This window comes from Phyllopteryx taeniolatus, chromosome 15, assembly GCF_024500385.1.
Source record: "Phyllopteryx taeniolatus isolate TA_2022b chromosome 15, UOR_Ptae_1.2, whole genome shotgun sequence".
NCBI classification, from domain to species: Eukaryota; Metazoa; Chordata; class Actinopteri; order Syngnathiformes; family Syngnathidae; genus Phyllopteryx; species Phyllopteryx taeniolatus.
The window spans coordinates 18857312-18878091 of record NC_084516.1 but is presented as its reverse complement, the minus strand read 5'-3'; the positions used below and the strand labels follow the sequence as shown (position 1 = coordinate 18878091).

Below are 20780 nucleotides of genomic sequence, written 5' to 3'. Positions count from 1 at the left end.
CGGTGGAAATTCAGCTAGTGTGGGTCGAAGACGGAGAGGTGGAAAACGAGTTCTAAGGCAGAAAGAGGAGAGGAAAGCACAGAGCCTAGAATTGAATATGGGGACTATGACAGGAAAATAGTTTTGTTGTGGTAATTCTCAGCTGGGATCTGTAGGATGTTTTGTTGGTGTTCATCACACTATAGCTCTGTTCACACACATGTAGAGCCAAACACCAACAGCATCCTCTGTGCCATCTTCCGGATTTTGGGGAATTTGTCTGCGCTTAATAAAGCATAAAACTCATCCAGTTTAAGCCAGTATGACATCGGAGATCAATCAGTTCCATCTGCAGCTCCCGTGGCGCTGTTTCAGGGTCTTGTGCGACTGAATCTTGGATGGCAGTTTGTCAGATAAAGGTGTTTTGCTGAGTCTGCAAGCTTGATTTTAACCGCTGAGCCGTAGCCATCAGTTCCTGCGTTGATAGGCTGTTAGCATAATCAGCATGCTTGGTAGAAAGGTGACAGCTGATGTTACATTCCTCTACAACCGCAATGGTTTCTTAACAAATTAGACATACAGCCTTTAACCGTACTTCATTGAAAAAGTATTTAGTAGTCTATTCTATATTCAACACTCGGCACTCACCGTCCACTTTTCTTTTCTTTGTCCCACTCATGGTTGAAGAAGGGTTCAGAGCAGTAACAGAGTAAAAACAGAACAGCCAAAGTCAAGTCAATGTATCACTGTACCTACTGCGCTACCCGGTGGAAGCACTGGGCATTACAGCACGACCTGTTGGAACCACTCGCCATTACAGGACAAGGTCAAATGAATACAGTCCTGATTTTGATATGATTTGGGTGATTCTGTACCAATCTTTGGAGGGCCGGATTGCAATGATCAACGGGCCGGATGTGGCCCGCGGGCCGTAGTTGGCCCACCCCTGGTCTATATGCTCTAAAAAGTAGTTGTAAAACCACTGTTGAGCAATTACCGAAGTAACATGTCTCTCTTGCACAGGAGGGCACAGAGTTGCGGGATGAGGAGGAAACGGACGAAACACAGACATCATTACCAGTTGACATGTGTTACAGTTATGAGGAGCTTCACTCCAAACCATTCATCACACCCGAGTCTGGCATTCCAGAGAACCTCCTGGTCTTCTCGTAATTATTTTGTTACTATTTCAACCACCAAATATACACGTTATTCTTTATTCTTGTATCATAATGACAAAAAAAGCAGAATGAGAGGCTTCTAGAGCAGAGTCTTGATATAGAGCTGTTACGTATGTTGATAGGTACACAGTATGTTGATGAGTCTCAAATAAGATTTCAGCTGATCTCATTCCTATCTTGATTGGTTCTCCTTGAAGTCACTCATTTGGCTACGACTGTGGGCGCAGAGCTAACCTGCAGCTGCTGGATGACAGAACTCTGGTCTTTATAGCTGGCCAGCTGCTCATCTTGCTTGATGTTTGCACCAAGCAACAGAGATACATGCGCTCCTGCAGTGGTGGTGGAATTGGCTCCATTGGGGTAAGAATACTGGAGAAGCGTGGATCTGTAGAAAGAGTCATTAATGCAATTGATTACCACCACAATACCATGGCAGGGGATGTAATTTGAAGTATTTAATAGTAAGAGTGAAAAAGGTACAAATCAAATGTGATGTGTAATGTGCTGACAATCAGAATGATTCAGGTGTCAGATGCTTCTCAGCTACTCAAAGAGTTTTGTAACAGTTACTTTTCTATTTATATTTCAAGATTAGGAGATGTCGTTTGTGTCTGCCACTAATTTTACAGCAATATTTACAACGTTGTAGTATTAGCATATGATAAAAATAAGATAAGCAGCGGGAAATAGTTGTCTTTATTTTTATTTTGTGTGTGTCTGTTTTCACAGGTAAGCAATAGGAAAGAATATTTAGTCGTGGCAGAGAAGGGAAGAAAGCCCACCTTGATAGTGTATAAATATCCTTCATTACAAGCATACCGCATCCTGAGAGGTAAATAGAACCACAATGCATCATTGTTGTCACTATTTCTCTTGAAGGGTTGTGTTATGATCATGTGTTACCTGTGTGTGTAGATGGTACACAGCGTGCATTCAGCTCTGTGAACTTTAACAGTGATGGGAGTCTTCTGGCCAGCCTGGGCAGTGCACCAGACTACATGCTGACAGTGTGGAACTGGAGGCAGGAGGAAGTTATGCTCAGGTGCAAAGCCATTTCTCAGGAGGTGTACAAAGTGAGCTTCTCCCCATACAACCCTGGACTACTGACATCATCAGGATCTGGACACATTAAGTAAAGGACACACTGAAAATAGACTGCTTTTTCTTTATTGGAAGTTTACAGTCAGGTCCCACCCTGTCAGTCTGGCTAAAAACATACAGTACAATCCCCTTCCAAAAGTATTGGAACAGTGAGGTCAATTCCTTTATTTTTGCTCTAGATTGAATACATTTGGGTTTGGTATTTAAATATTAATATGAGCGATTCATATAATAGAAAGAAAATGTAAGTATTTACATCTGCATTGGATGCACAACTTAGAAGAGACCACCCTTTGTTTGAAGACCCATTTTTCATGTGAACAAAAGTATTCTAACATCTGAGTGATGTTTTGTTGCCCTAGTGTGTAATATTAATCATCCAATAATAATTGATTATTCAAACAATAAGTAGTGCTGAATGACTATACGCAGTTTCAGATTTGGGTTTTGCCTGTGAAGGCTACAGCAATAATAGTTAGACATGGAAACAACATGAAAACATTGGCCACAGCCAATACAGCCACTGGTCATTTTCTGAAGAAGAAATAAACAACTGGTGTACTAAGTGGCCGGCACTAAAACAGTAACATCAAGGGAAACAAGAACTGCGGATGACTGAAACATTTTGAGAGCGTAAAAGAAAGAGTGCGGCGGTTCACCACTCGGACTTCCGATCAGGCAGCGTGGGTTTCGTTCCCACTCAGTGACGGTGATCGGTTGTCTGTCTCCATATTGTAAGTGCCCCGTGAATGACTCCCAACCTGTCCAGGGTGTAGCCTGCCTTTTTGTCCAAAGTCCGCTGTACCGTATAGGTTCCAGCTCCGTGCATCCCTGTAAATAAAGATCCTAAAACAACTTTGAATGACGTCGGCAACAACATCCGTAGGGCAGCAGTGAAGGTCATGAACTTGAACAAAAGTACAGATCCTACAATAGAAGATGGAAATCACTCATTAGCAAGAAAAGCAGGATGCAAGGATGCAATATACCAAAAAGTACAAAGACGAGCCTAAAACAATCGTGGGACAAAGTTTTAAGGATAGATGAAACAAAGATTAACCCTCACCTAACAATGGATTGACAAGCCCGTTCACTCTCCATTTTTAAAACCCTCCTTAAAACCCATTTTTGTTCCTTGGCATTCAGCACGGCATTGAGCCCTTATTTTCGTGTCTTTTTTGCTTTTTCTTTCAACTTTGTTACTGTTTTATTGTTTTCAAATTATTATCAGGTATCATTTTTATGTAGAGCACTTTGTTTCAGATAGTTTTTTTTTTTTTAAGGGCTATATAAATAAAATTGAGTTGCCTAAGTGATGAAAAGACCAAATTTTCAAGAAATTATGGATTTGTGCTCAGGATCCCAAACATACTGTATATGTAGCTTGTTTGTCAAACTGTGGTTTTACATGGTTTCTTCTGGAACGGGCCCACTAATCTTCTCATGATGGCAGCTGTGAGATGAACTCAGAAGTCCGCAGAAACATTTTTAAATTTAAAGAAATATACGACCAAGTGAGTGGGAGATCCTTTATCACGCAGCAAGATAATGACCGAAGACCCACTGCTAAAACGACAAAGGAGTCAATCGGGGGGCAAGAAGTGGTAGGTTTTAGACTTGCCAAGTGAATCCCACAAATTTCTACAAACAGCAACTGAAAGAGGCTGTGGTAAAAGCCTGGAAAAAAAGATAAAAAATGAAGACTGCAAATGTTCGGTGAGGTTTGTGGCTCACAGGCTAATGCAATTATTGCAACCAAAGGAAATGCAACTATTGTTCACACACACACACACACGCACACACACACACACACACATACACACACACTATATTATCTAAGTCTGTTCCAATACCTTTTTTTAGGGAGTGTACTGTAGATGACATTTGTCACACATACTATATTTATAAAAGAGGTGTACGTCTCATATGAAAAGGTCATATTCAGACTGTAATCATAAGACATCAGATGTTAAATCTCATAGAATCTTTCTCATTCATAATTAAAATACTTTCTCTCCCCAGATTCTGGAAAATGGCCAGCACATTTACAGGTCTCAAATTGGAAGGGCTTATAGGCCATTTTGGAAAAACTGCAGCTACAGATATTGAAGGCTACGTCGAACTTCCTGATGGAAAGGTCCGGGCCCTGCTCTGTAGTTATACAGTATATACGACCAGTGCAAAAGTTAGTGTAGAGCCCTGCATATAAATGCATATTTAAAAAAAGGCAGACTTTTATATTTAATTGGAGAGATTATACAAAGTTTTGGCATTTACCACTTGGGAATTTCAGTCATTTTATTTAGAGTACTTCAATTTCCACAGACTGAGACCTATTTGGACCAAGTGTTAATTAAACAAGCCCATATTTTGACAATTTGCCCACAATGACTCCCTAAAGTCTGAATTCCATGGACTAATAAAGTCAGAGTTTATACTGGAGGGGTTTTTAAAAAATTTTTTTTTTTTTTTACCAGTCCTTTACTACAGGCACTTTAAGTTGTTGCTTGTTTGCGGGTCTTCCTGCCATCATTTGTCCTCAGTGACTGAAAATTATGATCTACTGGATTAGGTGTAGCAAACAATACCTAATGGTAAAAACTTGGTTTGGTTGCAGCAAATCATCTGTGTGGTTCAAGAAAACCAATTGTCTGGCCCTTGTACTTCCTCTCAGGTGGTGTCTGGCTCAAACTGGGGAAATCTGCTGCTGTGGGATGGAAATGCCATTAAAGTAGAGCTCTGCAGCAAGGGCGGACAGTGTTGCCATGCAGGGGTTGTCCAGCCTTTTGCCCTGGAGGATGGACAGCTTATGACCTTTGGCGCTGATGGAATGATACGGGTAAAACACAGATGCTTTTATATAGACACATTAGCGTTTATTATTGTGTTCAATTCATAGGTTCAACAATATTGAAAGCAGTAGCAATTCTTCATATAAGGGGAGATTCTAGGTTCTGACTTTTGGGGGGGGGGGCTCAGTCTACAGGAAACCACAGGGGCATATGACGTGGTGGCAGTGGTCGTAGTGGTGGGGCTGACTGGATATCGTGGATGTGATTTCTGACATTCTGCTACATTTTAGAGTGACCTGGTGGGGATCCGAGTTACGGTGGGATCTAGTTAAATAGATAATAACAATAACAACAAAATCTATCTGTCCAACTAATACATTGTACATTTGTATCAGTCTGGTTTATTGTCAGAAAAGCACAGACCTGTTGTAACAGTTTAACCTCAGGTAAAATCAACACAAATTCATCCCAGAGAAAAGGAATATTAAACACATTGAGGCTAGTTTCCAGCTCGCAAAAAAAAAAAAGAAGTTTATAAACATTTTCATTTGAGTAATAGACAACACTGTTGTAAATATAGTATATACCCATGATTTTTCTTTTGTCAGTTGATTCAGATGTTTTGTAAGGAAGTTGTTATAATAATGATTTATATGTGCCCTGCGATTGGCTGGCGACCAGTTCAGGGTGACCCCGCCTCTCGCTCGAAGATAGCTGGGATGGGCTCCAGTACGCCCGCGACCCTTGTGAGGATAACCGCAACGGATAACCGCAATGGATGAATAGTTAGAATCCTCCAAAATAATACATAAAGCCAACAACCAGTGGCCCAATTTATGCGGTAAATACATCAAATGTAGTCCTACACTAGAACATGTCCATGTGCAGATGGAAAGAACAGTTTTTAAAGATTGAGTAGATAAATATTGGCAAATGCAATAAATGTGATCTAAAAGATGCTTAATATTATGGTTTTCTTGACCATCTAATCATGTGCTTACCTGTTTCATCTTTCTTTCTCTATCTATCACCATCCCCTCCTCTTTGTGCTGTCAGCCAGAAATTACAAAGAAATACTGTATAACAACTTTACAACAAAGAAACAAAGGCAAACTCATTATCAAGTAATTACCTCTTGGATATTTCGTTGCTAGATTTACATCCTCTCACCTCCACCTGGCTAACTTCTATTAGAAGAAGAAGGTCTTGTTCATCTATGGTCTTGTTCATCTATGGATCTATGCAATGTAGGTTTCCAACCCTACAAACTCCATCTAAAACATTTTTGATTGTGGTTGTAGTTTGCAGTGGTGTTGAACTGTACTACATTATACTGAGAGGTGATTTGAATATTTTGGTTGTCTCATTTCGCTGTATAAGAGTCAAAATATTGGAAGCAGCTATATCTCTGATGCAATGCATTTCAACACAACTAATGTTACAACCACAACACTAAACATATTGTTAAATTAATTAATGTTAATAATAATAATAATAAGATAATAATGCTCAGTTAGCGCATTATTATCTTTCTATGAAGGCAGAATTTTTAAAACTCTTGTATAAGGTCTCATTACATTGCGCAGGTGAGCTAATAATAAAATTGCATACAAAATAGTAAGTGGAGTCCTCATCAACAATGTAAGTTATCTTCTCATTTTTGCAATCCTTCCAAAATAATTTTGAAAAAGAAATAAAAAAAAGACTCACACCAAAATATATAAGATTAAGAACACAAAAAGCTGTCACTGCCCTCAAGATTGACCTAGAAAAACAAAATTGGAAAGTTTATGCCAACGAAGATCCAAATAAGGCGTATGATGAATTTTTGTCAATTATAACTACATTATACGAAAAAAAATTGTCCATTTAAAAATGTCACCATAACACATCAGAGGACAATGTTCCTCAACGTATAATCGCAAGTCCATAACATCATCAAAAGGTTCAGAGAATCTGGAAAAATCACGTCATCTAAGCGGCAAGGCCGACAACCAACATTGAATGCCCGTGACCTTCGATCCCTCAGGCGGCACTGCATCAAAAACAGACATCAATGTGTAAAGGATATCACCACAGCGGCTCAGGAACACTTCAGAAAACGAATGTCAGTAAATACAGTTCGGCGCTACATCCGTAAGTGCAACTTGAAACTCTATTATGCAAAGCAAAAGCCATTTATCAACAACACCCGGAAACGCCACCGGCTTCTCTGGGCCCGAGATCATCTAAGATGGACTGATGCGAAGTGGAAAAGTGTTCTGTGGTCCGACGAGTCCACATTTCAAATTGTTTTTGGAAATTGTGGACGTCATGTCCTCTGGGCCAATGAGGAAAAGAACCATCCAGACTGTTATGGACGCAAAGTTCAAAAGCCAGCATCTGTGATGATATGGGCCTGTGTTAGTGCCAATGGCATGGGTAACTTACACACCTGTGAAGGCACCATTAATGCTGAAAGGTACATACAGGTGTTGGAGAAACATATGCTGCCATCCAAGCAATGTCTTTTTCATGGACGCCCCTGCTTATTACAGCAAGACAAAACCAAACCACATTCTGCACATGTCACAACAGCGTGGCTTTGTAGTAAAAGAGTGCGGGTACTCGACTGGCCTGCCTGCAGTCCAGACCTGTCTCCCATTGAAAATGTGTAGCGCATTATGAAGCGTAAAATAAGACAGCGGAGACCCCGGACTGTTGAACAGCTGAAGCTGTACATCAAGCAAGAATGGGAAAGAATTCCACTTACAAAGCTTCCACAATTAGTGTCCTCATTTCCCAAACGTTGATTGAATGTTGTTAAAAGAAAAGGTGATGTAACACAGTGGTAAACATGACCCTGTCCCAGCTTTTTTGGAACGTGTTGCAGCCATAAAATTCTAAGTTAATGATTATTTGCTAAAAACAATTAAGTTTATCAGTTTGCACATTAAATATCTAGTCTTTGTTGTGTATTCAATTAAATATAGGTTGAACATAATTTAAATATTGTATTCTGTTTTTATTTGTGTTTAATACAAGAACAGTGTTCTGTAAATTGACTGTCTGTTGTACTAGAGCGGCTCCAACTACCGGAGACAAATTCCTTGTGTGTTTTGGACATACTTGGCAAATAAAGATGATTCTGATTCTGATCCCAACTTCATTGGAATTGGGGTTGTATGTATGTACAGTATATATATATACACACAAAATAAAAACATCACTGTGTTTATTCACGCCAAATTTATTGACAAACGCAATCTTTTAAGTGAAAACCAATTTGACTTTAGAGCAAAAAGGTCCACCTTAATGGCAGTTGTGGAGCTTGTGGGAGGGATATATGGTATGGTGGCTTGGACAAGCGGCAGGACAGGAGAGACGCACCAGGGCTCCTTAAACAAAGAGTGAAATGCCCGACACTGCAAAGTAAGTATTCCTAATAATTTGAGGATTTTGAATGACATGCAGGAAAAAATTGGGTAATATAAAAATTTTGATTGTATTGATTTTTGTGAAAATATGCACAAAATAAGGTCTTGTGGTTTCTGCCATCTTTGAATGGTATTTTTTTTATCTGAGAGCTTTCACTGGGGGTGGGAGGACGGGGAAATCACAGTACATAGTTACTTTTTGATTGCTTCAAACCCTTTGTTGTTGAAGAGTGCGTCTTTTGTACATGCATTTGATGGTTATACTGTGATGTACATTCTTCTTCTTTTCCTTTCGGCTTGTCCCGTTAGGGGTCGCCACAGCGCGTCATCCTTTTCCATGTAAGCCTATCTCCTGCATCCTCCCCTCGAACACCAACTGAGGTGTTCGACATGATGTCTTCCCTCACGACATACACCTCACCTTCTCTTTGGTCTTCCTCTAGCTCTCTTGCCTGGCAGCTCCATCCTCATCATCCTTCTACCGATATACTCACTATTTCTCCTCTGGATGTGCCCAAACCATCGAAGTCTGCTCTCTCTAACTTTGTCTCCAAAACATCGAACCTTGGCTGTCCCTCTGATGAGCTCATTTCTAATTTTATCCAACCTAGTCACTCCGAGAGCGAACCTCAAGATCTTCATTTCCGGCACCTCCAGCTCTGCTTCCTGTTGTCTCTTCAGTGCCACTGTCTCTAATTCGTACATCTTGGCTGGCCTCACCACTGTTTTATAAACTTTGCCCTTCATCCTAGCAGAGACTCTTCTGTCACATAACACACCTGACACCTTCCTCCACCCGTTCCAACCTGCTTGGACCCGTTTCTTCACTCCCTGACCACACTCACCATTGCTCTGGACGGTTGACCCCAAGTATTTAAAGTCCTCCACCCTTGCTATCTCTTCTCCCTGTAGCCTCACTCTTCCCCCCACCACCACTCTCATTCATGCACATATATTCTGTTTTACTAATCTTCATTCCTCTGCTTTCCAGTGCATGCCTCCATCTTTCTAACTGTTCCTCCACCTGCTCCCTGCTTTCACTGCAGATCACAACGTCATCTGCTAACATCATGGTCCACGGGGATTCCAGTCTAACCTCATCTGTCAGCCTATCCATCACCACTGCAAAAAGTAAGGGGCTCAGGGCTGATCCCTGATGCAGTTCCACGTCTACCTTAAATTCTTCTGCCACACCTACAGCACACCTCACCGCTGTTCTGCTGCCTCGTACATGTCCTGTATTATTCTAACATACTTCTCTGCCACTCCAGACTTCCGCATGCAGTACCACAGTTCCTCTCTGGGTACTCTGTCATAGGCTTTCTCTAGGTCTACAAAGACACAATGTAGCTCCTTCTGACCTTCTCTGTACTTTAACAACAACATCCTCAAGGCAAATAATGCATCTGTGGTACTCTTTCTAGGCATGAAACCATACTGTTGCTCGCAAATACTCACTTCTGTCCTGAGTCTAGCCTCCACTACTCTTTCCCATAACTTCATTGTGTGGCTCATCAACTTTATTCCTCTATAGTTGCCACAGCTCTGCACATCACCTTTGTTCTTAAAAATGGGCACCAGTACACTTTTCCTCCATTCCACAGGCATCTTCTCACGCACTACAATTCTATTGAACAAGCTGGTCAAAAACTCCACAGCCACCTCTCCTAGATGCTTCCATACCTCCACAAGAATGTCATCAGGACCAACTGCCTTTCCATTTTTCATCCTCTTTAATGCCTTTCTAACTTCCCCCTTACTAATCATTGCCACTTCCTGGTCCACCACACTTGCCTCTTCTACTCTCCCTTCTCTCTCATTTTCCTCATTCATCAACTCCTCGAAGTATTCGTTCCATCTAGCTAGCACACTGCTGGCACCAGTCAACATATTTCCATCTCTATCCTTAATCACCCTAACCTGCTGCACATCGTTCCCATCTCTATCCCTCTGTTTGGCCAGCCTGTATTGATCCTTTTCTCCTTCTTTAGTGTCCAACCTGCCATACATGTCATCATATGCCTCTTGTTTGGACTTTGCCACCTCTACCTTTGCCCGGTGTCTCAATGTATTCCTTTTTGCCTCTCCTCGGTCCTCTCAGTGTCCCACTTCTTCTTAGCTAACCTTTTTCCTTGTATGATTTCCTGTACTGTGAGGTTCCACCACCAAGTCTCCTTCTCTCCTTTCCTGCCAGAAGATACACCAAGTACTCTCCTGCCTGCCTCTCTGATCACCTTGGCTGTAGTGGTCCAGTCTTCTGGAAGCTCCTTCCGTCCACCAAGAGCCTGTCTCACCTCTTCCCGAAAAGCTGCACAACACTCGTCGTGTCTCAGCTTCCACCACATGGTTCTCTTCTCTGCCTTTGTCTTCCAAATCTTCCTCCCTACCACTAGAGTCATTTTACACACCACCATCCTATGCTGTCTAGCCACAGTCTCCCCTACCACTACCTTACAGTTGGTAACCTCCTTCAGATTACATCGTCTGCACAAGCTGTAATCCACCTGCGTGCTTCCAACCTCCGCTCTTGTAGGTCACCCTATGTTCGTGCCTCTTCTGGAAAAAAGTGTTCACTACAGCCATTTGCATCCTTGTTGCAAAGTCTACCACCATCTGTCTCTCCAAGTTCCTTTCCTGGATGCCGTACTTACCCACCACTTCTTCATCACCCCTATTACCTTCACCAACATGTCTATTACAATCTGCACAAATTACGACTCTCTCTCTGTCTGGGATGCTCAGAACTACTTTGTCTAGCTCCTTCCAGAATTTCTCTTTCACCTCTAGGTCACATCCTACCTGTGGGGCATAGCCACTAATCACATTACACATAACAGCCTCAATTTCAAGTTTCAGCCTCATCACTCGATCTGATACTCTTTTCACCTCCAAGACATTCTTAGCCAAATCTTCTTTTAAAATAACCCCGACTCCATTTCTCTCCCCATCTACACTATGGTAAAATAATTAAAATCCTGCCGCTAAACTTCTAGCCTTACTGCCTTTCCACCTGGTCTCCTGGACACACAATATATCAACCTTTCTCCTAATCATCATGTCAACCAACTCCCGAGATTTTCCTGTCATAGTCCCAACATTCAAAGTCCCCACATTCAGTTCTAGGCTCTGTGCTTTCCTCTTCTCTTTCTGCCAAAGAACCCGCTTTCCACCTCTTCTTCTTCTTTGACTTCGACCCACAGTAGCTGAATTTCCAACGGCGCCTTGCAGGTTGACGGTGCCGGTGGCGGACGTTGTTAACCCGGGCCACGACCGATCCGGTATGGAATTCTTTGGATGAACGCTCATATTTGTTTGGCAAAGTTTTAAGCAGGATGCCCTTCCTGACGCAACCCTCTGCATTTATCTGGGCTTGGGACCGGCCTACAGTTTGCACTGACTTGCGCCCCCCATAGGGCTGTATTATACTGTGATGTGCATTGGTTCAGTTAAAAACAAAAAAACAAAAACAGACATGCAGATATTTTGATCAAATGGCATTTTTGTCACACATCTGGTTCGGAAGTGCACGGTCTGTTGTCCCCTGTAAGCACAAATGAAAAATTGCGGCCCCCACCATCATTTAAGTTGCCCATTTCTTCTGTTTATGATTAGCTTCCTATTTCATTATTAAACAAGTCAAACTTGTCCTCATTCAATTAAACATTTGTTTTTGTTCTTTCATAATGTATCTTGTGTTAATTTGTTTTGTAAATGTTCAATAAAGACATAAAAAATAATGTTATGGCTCGTTGGTGTATGGTGTTTACTTTGATCCTGCAGGGCTGGGACTTTGAGACCATCGACGCTGCTGACAGTAGCAGTGAAAACAGCAGGTTTGAGATGGAGCCCATGAATGAGATGGTGGTTGGGCGCCATGTCTGCCTTTTTTCAATAGTGAAAAGCTCACAGCCTGATTCTACAATTTGGTTTGCTCAGGTCAGCAGTCGCCAATCACTTATTGAAAACACATACAGTGGGTACGGAAAGTATTCAGACCCGCTTATATTTTTCACTCTTTGTTATATTGCAGCCATTTGCGAAAATCATTAACATTTTTTAATGATTTATGATACTTATGGCTGTGTGATATTTCAGTTTTTCTTTTTTTAATAAATCTGCAAAGATTTCAACAATTCCATGTTTTTCTGTCAATATGGGGTGCTGTGTGTACATTAATGAGGAAAAGATTGACTTAAATGATTTTAGCAAATGGCTGCGATATAACAAAGAGTGAACGTTTTAAGGGGGTCTGAATACTTTCCATTCCCAGTATTTCACATGACCTTTGCCTCATTGAATGATCTAAACTGAGTTATCTCCTCTGTGGTCTGGTAGGATACCAATGGAGCCATTTGGAAAGTGGATCTTTCATTCACATACACAGTAAGGCTACCCCATCCTTGATGATTTTAAAAGTGATTTGAAAAGTGTGTATATTTGCAACATTGGTACTTTTTAAAATTGTTTCCATATTTATATATATTCTGTCTATGAGACTATGAAGTATGTACGAAACGGAGGTATATTTTTAACATTTACGGCCAAAGCTGCCGTCTCGGCTTCAGTTCCAGTTTCCAAATTATTGACAAAACTATCACAACAGAGCCAGTATTGTAAATCTGTCGATTTTGGAATCCGACATGGTCAAACCTTCAGAAACTCCCAGTGTACAACCCCTGGCAAAAATTATGGAATCATTGCTCCTGGAGGATGATCATTTAAATGTTTAATTTTGCAGAAATAAAGGCAAATCACAGATATTCCACATATATTTTTTTTTTTGTCAAACTACCACCCTTCTGGCTTTAGGAAACACACAAAAAAACCAAAATTAAATTGTTGTAGTTAGTCATATTTTTTTAAATACAAAATACAGGATCGCTCAATTCTGAGGAAAATATTATGGAATTGTAATTTTCAGTTCTAAAACAAAGTCCTACATCTGCGAATTATACAGCAGTTAAATAAGAGTGCTCACACCTTGGAGAGGTGTTGCACCAAGTGGATTGCCATGAATCATGGCTCCAACACAAGAGAGATAATCAGTTGAAACAAAGGAGAGAATTATAAATCTTCAGGAAGGTATCAAGGTGCCGCTTGTATCTGCGATATTGTTCATTCGGTCACAACCCACAGCTCGTGACCATAGGTGGGGATAGGAACGTGTATTGAAACCGGTAAATCGAGAGCTTTGCTTTTCGGCTCAGCTCCTTCTTCACCACGACAGCCTGATACAGCATTTGTACGGAAGCCATCCTAAACACCTAAATAGAAAAAAAACAAGACTACAGCGGGCTAAAGAAAAGCAATCGTGGACGGTGGATGACTGGATGAAAATGATAATTCAGTGATGAATCGCAAATCTGCATTGGGCAAGGTAATGATGCTGGAACTTTTGTTTGGTGTCATTCCAATGAGTTTAATGAAAATGACTGCCTGAAGAAAACAGAGAAATTTCCACAGTCATTGATCACATGGGGCTGCATGTCAGGGAAGGCGAGGGAGCTGGCAATTATTATATCTTCAATAAATGCACAAGTTTACATGGAGATTTTGGACACCTCCGATTCCATCGATTGAAAGGATGTTTGGGGATTACCTCATTTTTCAAGATGATAATGCATCTTGCCATCGAGCAAAAACTGTAAAAACCTTTCAAGAAAGACATATAATGCCAATGTCATGGCGGGCAGATAGTCTGGATCTCAATCCATTTGAAAATCTGTGTTGGAAAATCAGAAAAATGGTCAATGACAAGGCTCCAACCTGCAAAGCTGCGGTGGTAACAGCAATTTGAGGACGTTTTAGTGCCGGATTGATGAAGAATATTGTTAAGTTCATGCCTCACAGACTGCAAGCTGTTAGGTGCAACGAAATACTAGTGGTGTAGTATTTTTGTTTGTTTGTTTCTCATGATTCTGTATTTTCTTTTCCCCAGAATTGAGCAATTCCATGTATTTTTTCCTCTACTTTCTCCAAAAAATAATTGTGACTGAATACAGCAATTTTCCTTTTTTAGTGTTTCTTAAAGCCAGAATGGTGGCATTTTGAATAAAAATTGTTCTTGGAAGATCAGTGAGTTGCCTTTTTTTCCTCATAAATTAAACATTTAAATGTTAAAGCTGTGATTCCATAATTTTTTGCCAGGGGTGGTATGACATAATTCCAGAAAACATTGAATTCAAAGTAAAATTGTATTGCAACACTACAAAAAAAATCACTTCCATATATTTTGCATGAACAAATACTGACCCTAATCTAGTATGTGCAATGTATTTATCTATTTATTTATTTGGTTGCCCACACTGATGATGTTTAACGTCGATGTGAACAGACTCCTGATCCCGAGTGCCTGTTTTCCTTCCATGCTGGGGCAATCAACGGCCTTGATGTATCAAAGAAGAGTCATCTCATGGCCACGACTGCTCTGGACCGTGAGTCATTTCACTACTGTACATACACACTTAAATGCTTGCAACTAGGGTTGCGCATAGAGAATCCAGAACCGAATGGAACCGGGACTGACGTTTCGGTCCTGCCGGGATCGCTCAAATTAAAACATTTTGGTTCCCAGTTTCGATGTGGCCTTTTATTGCGCCAGCCTAAGGCACACCTGTGCAATAATTATGCTGTCTAATCAGCATCTTGATATGCCACACCTTTGATGTGGGATGGATTATCTCGACAACGGATAAAAGATCACGAACACAGATTTAGCCAGGTTTGTCAACAATATTTGAGGGCAATTGCCTTTTGTGTATGGAGAAAAAGTTTTAGGTCTTTGAGTCCAGCTCATGAAAAATGGGAGCAATCTCCGGGCATTCCAGTTTCCTCCCATATCCCAAAAACATGGCATGGTAGGTTAATTGAAGACTCTAAATTGCCTGTAGGTGTGAATGTGAGTTCGAACGGTTGTTTATTTATATGTACCCTGTGATTGGCTGGCAACCTGTTCAGGGTGAACCCCGCCTCCTTGCCCGATGATAGCTGGGATAGGCTCCAGTGCTCCCGCGACCCTTGTAAGGATAAGCGGCTCAGATAATGGATGGATGGATATTTGCAAGCATTTTTTTTGTTACCAATCCCCCTTTGAAAAGAAATGTAATGGTTGAAAAACATGTTTTTATAGGCTTCTGATTTCAAAACTGGCTATTCATCAATGTGTTGTGTATACTGTATGTAATTACAGTATAGGAGGTAACCTTTCATTGATATGGGTTCACAGTTGTAGCGGCCCTCCGAGGGAAGTCGTAACTACGATGTGGCCAGTGACAAAAATTTGTTTGACACCCCTGATTGAATCCATTCAAACCTTTTTTGACCCACCCCCCTAAAAGAATCGGAATCTAGAATCGTTTGGAACCGGAACCGGAATCACTCCAATTCAAACGATGCCCTACCCTACTTGCAACACACTGTCACAACACGGGTTATCTACCTCCATATTTGTTTTCCAGGTTCAGTCCGAGTCTTTGACTTTCTGGCAAAAACAGAACTGACTTGTAACCGCTTCACTCAGGGTGGAACTGCTCTCCACTGGGCCCCACCTATGGTAAATGTACACGGATGCTACTTCCTTCCTAACAATGTGTGACAGGAGAAAGACCCTCTTACATTTGTCCCCAGGTGAACCAGACTGGAAGTTTACTGGTGACTGGCTTTGAAGATGGTGTGGTGCGCTTACTAGAGCTTTATGACCCTTCAGGCCTTCAAATAGTAACCAGGCACATTGTTGAGGCCCAGCTGCGCCTCAAACAAGCCTTTAAACCTCATAATGCTCCGATAACCACAGTTGCATATGAATGCAATGGAGCGATCTTAGCCACCGGGGTAAGAAATTAAATATTACACCATTTGCTCATTACCTAGGACAAAGGGGAAGACAAACTACTATCTCATGGCAAACACATTTATCAAATGAACATTTTAGTTTTGTTGATACATTACATGGTTTGTTCGAGTAAAATATAGCCCCCTAAAAGCCCCAAATCAACTTTTCTAATATTCAGGATGTAATATTGGCTCTATGGTGCCTCAGTAAACATGTGAAACATGGATTAAAATCGTCCACTCATTCCTAAATTCCAGACGTTATTCTCCCGAGAGACCTGAAAGCAGGTCATTTGAATTTCTTGAGCTTATTTACGTCACTAGCGAAGATCTCCGCCTACCTCTCTGCTCCCGAGCCGGTGCTGTCAAGATAACAAACACGTGAGCTCTCACAAGTGGGTCTTCTACACGGAGGCAACCAATCAGAGGAAAGCACAAAGTGGATACAAAACTGGGTCAAACAAGTAGCTGTCAGAACTAGAATGACAAAACAAAGCTTTTTTTTTTTTTTTTTATGAAATTAACACTTTTATACTAATTCCATGTTAAAGAGTCACTCTATGGAGGTCTAAATAGCCAAAATATGGGACTTTTAATCAACTTTGTTTCCTAATTATCATGTATAACCTGGCTAGTGGATCCTTTTCATTTCATGAAACAAATTATTATGAAGTCATTATATCCAAATTTTATTTCCCCACGTTAACAAGTACTTTGGTGACAAAAACAAGAAAAAAAATGGCCTATTAAAAGGAAAAAACGTTGAGCATAGGCAATTCTGCCTGCTGCCATCTACCTTGATAGCGCCATAATTAATTGTAAATTCTGAAAAGGCCTAAACCAGCCCTTACTCTTTTACTCATTTTAAAGTGTGATACAATTTGATAATGCAGTTATTTTCATCATCTAATTAAACTCATAATTAATGTGGCGAATGCTGCAAGAGTGTAGTCCTACATTAGCATAATATAATTAAGTCTTTTGCTCTTTTTTCCCCACCTTAATTCTTAGAGCTCAGACTGCACTGTGTTCTTCTTCACTGTCGGAGAAAAATATGAGCCAATCGGTTTTGTCTGTGTTCCTGGACCAGTACAGGTACTGGAGTGGTCACCTCATTCCCATGTAAGTCTTGTCTCTGATTGAAAGAGAGCACACTCATTCTTTTAATTCAATCCAATAATACATAACTAAAACAATTTCCATTTTTACCCAGCATGAAAACAGTCTGCTAATCCTGTGTCTAAGTGGTCATGTTGTGGAGGTACCGTGTCCTGATCCCAAAACCCTGCAGACAGGCAAATCCTACCAACTACTTGAACTGCCCAGAAGAACCTTTCGCTTCAAGAGCATCAAATCTCGAATCAGGGTATTGCAAATATTATATTTGATATTTTTTAACATGAAGTTCAACGATCATATTCATGTAACATATATGCGTAATTGTATAAATAACTTAACAACACAAACATAACAACTTTTTCATTCACATGCGTCTGTGGTTTTCAGAGAGAGGAGGAAATAGCAAGACGACAAGCATTAAAGGAAAAGCGAAAGAAGGAACGAGAGGAAAATGAGATCACAGATGAAGAAGAGGAGGAGGACGAGGAAGAGGAGGCGTTGCCTTGTATCTATATCCCTGACCCTCCAAGTCCTCTCTACTGGGGTTTCTACTCAAAGCCTGGCCAATTCTGGCTCTCAATGGCAAGTACACATAAACACACAATAACAATTGTTTTTATGACCTAAAACCTTTGCCGCCATCATAAATTGATAGGGAAGGGAATTGATTGTACACCAAAGACACACAGGTGTAGAATACATTTACTACTTTTATAGAGCAGGATATACAATATTCCATAGCAATGGATAAAGTCGACACAAGGTCATATATTGTTGGATATCATGTCCTTATTTACGGCTGGGGAATACTGATGCTATGGGAAACTGTTTCTCTCAGTTGTCAATAATCAACAGCAAATGCTTCAAACAAACAAGACACGATTGAGCAAGTTAGGAGCCTGAGTGCTTCTAGGAGTATCAGGGATATTGTTCGAGTGTTATAGTTCTTGCTGAGAGGCAGGAGTGTCTACCGTAACCCCTCTTTGCTGCCATGGCTGTCGGGGGAGGTCTACAGACTACTGAAGGTCCGCAACGCAGCTTTTAGGTCTGGGGATGAGGAGGGCCTGAGGACAGCCAGGGCCAATCTGTCCCGTGGCACCTGTGGTCGGTCTCATCAGCAGCGGGAACGAGACAGACTACAGGAGTGAGGTGTGCTTCCTGGCCAGGTGGTGCATGGACAACACTCTCTCCCTGAACGTGGGGACAAAAAATGAGATTGTTGTGGACTTCAGGAGAGCGCACTCCCAGCATGCTCCACTGAAAATCAACGGTGCTGCGGCGGAGCTCCTGGGAGTGCACATCACCGAGGACCTCTCCTGGACCAGCAACACCTCATCACTGGCCAAGAAAGCTCACCAGTGTCTCGACTTCCTGTGCAAGCTGAGAAGAGCCAGAGCCCTGACCGCCATCATGGGCTCGTTCTACAGAGGGACCATAGAGAGCATCTTGACCAACTGCATCACTGTGTGGTACGGACCCTGCGCCGCATCCTACCGCAAGACTCTCCATCGCAAAATGAGGGCAGTTGAGAAGATCATCGAACCTCTCTTCCCTCCCTGCAGGACATTAACAGCGCCCGCCTCACCCGCAAAGCCCTCCGAATAGCAGGGGATGCCACCCATCCGTCACACAGCCTCTTCCATCTGTAGCCATCAGGCAGGAGACTGCGGAGTCTGCGGGCCAGGACTAGCCGACTCAAAGACAGTTTTATTCATCAGGCTGTCAGGAATCTGAACTCTCTGCCTGCTCTGCCCCCTCTGCCCCCTCTACCTCTTCTGTGCTCTGCCCACCTGAACTCTGATGCCCCGCAAACATGTAGAGGCATACACAGTCACACACACACACAATACAAGCACACAAGCACACACTCACACCAGATTCAGGGTCACACCAGCCACTTTTGCAGCATTGGGGTTTTGTCATCGGATTTATGAACGTCTTATTTGCCTTGGTTCTCTGACCTTGACCATGTTGCACACGTCACCTGACCTTTGGTACTTGCACATTCAATTAATCATTTTTATACTGTATATACTATTGTTTATTGAGCTTTTATATTGATGTTATTATTTGTCTTTTGTAGCACCGCGGGTCCTTGAGTACTGTAATTTCAATCCTCTGCGTGTGTTACGCATATTGAAGAATTGACAATATAAGTACCTTGTAAATTGAAAATAATCATTTTTCTCTTCTTCAGGGAGGATATGACTCTGGTTTTTTGTACCACTGTAAGTTCTCTGAGAATCAGGATGAAAATTCAGAAAAATGTCTGGTTGAGCCTTTTGACTTCTTGGCTATCCAAAATGCTGATGGTGACCCTATTCGTTCAGTCACCTTCAGGTATTACATGTGTTTCTAGCTAAAATTCACTTAGCAGGTATGATAAATTAATAGGGACCCATACTTTGATTGATTTGATTGTTTCTATCACAGCTCCAACAGACAGCTGATGTTCTGCGGCATGCACTCAGGCTCCATCAGAGTTTATCCTTTGGATCCCGATGATCACGCCCTAACCTCTATGCAGCCGTACTGGGAACTGAGCATTCATGACAGTAATTATGGATACTTGCGGCACATCTGTTGCAGCCATGATGACCAGTTTGTGCTGACAGCAGGAGATGATGGGAACATCTTCTCCTTCAGCCTGCTTCCTGATGAGGAGCTGCAGAAAGAACGGCAGAAAAAAAAGGCCAAGGTTCCTTCACCAAGGGTGAGTTACAGAAAAAACAAGTACAGTTACATCTCCTTTGACTTTCTGGATAAAGATGCACCTCACTAGACATTTTGTGAACATTACCGAGCAAATCAGTTACAAGAGTAGTGCTTTTAGGCTGTGGAAGATGCATTTTGACCCTTTGCAGTGTTCGGTGGAGGTGCCCCGGAAGTACACTTTGACATTGTGTAAATTACTGTGTCTAGTGCCTTGTTATTACCAGTTTTTAAATGAGGATGTTGCTCTTTTAGTTTTGCTGTCTCTGATAACATCCACAACAATAGTGTAGGTGGCCCATAACGGTCCCATTTAAGCTATGCAGGTCTTAGCCAGACAAAATTTACAGAGTGCTGGCAGGCAGTGTTGATGCGCAAAGTTCCATGACTTTCTGTTTCAAGACTATTAATTAATTACCATAATTTCTCATGTATAATGCGCATTTTCTTTCCCGCAAAATTATCAAAAGTCAATAGTGCGCATTATACATAGGTATAGGGGCAAATGGGAAAAAACTTTCACATTTTATAAATGTATGCCGCCATCTAGAGGTTTTGAAAAAGCTGTACACTTTCATTCCAAAATGCCACCACCAGCTAGAGGTTATGAGAAAGGTGTACACTTTCATTCTAATATGCCACCGCCACCT

General features: G+C 41.5%; 1 protein-coding gene across 1 annotated transcript in view; it reads left to right on the top strand.

The window, feature by feature from the left end:
- The window catches only part of LOC133465131 (cilia- and flagella-associated protein 44-like), a 33280-nt gene that overhangs the window by 805 nt on the left and 11695 nt on the right, over positions 1-20780 (top strand). Inside the window, 16 exon segments of the mRNA XM_061747587.1 lie at positions 1003-1148; positions 1358-1520; positions 1890-1992; positions 2076-2292; positions 4284-4398; positions 4936-5100; positions 12250-12405; positions 12805-12852; positions 14804-14903; positions 15927-16021; positions 16096-16299; positions 17311-17421; positions 17513-17665; positions 17806-18000; positions 19616-19758; positions 19852-20131. Coding sequence (XP_061603571.1) covers positions 1003-1148; positions 1358-1520; positions 1890-1992; positions 2076-2292; positions 4284-4398; positions 4936-5100; positions 12250-12405; positions 12805-12852; positions 14804-14903; positions 15927-16021; positions 16096-16299; positions 17311-17421; positions 17513-17665; positions 17806-18000; positions 19616-19758; positions 19852-20131 — 2394 coding nt within the window.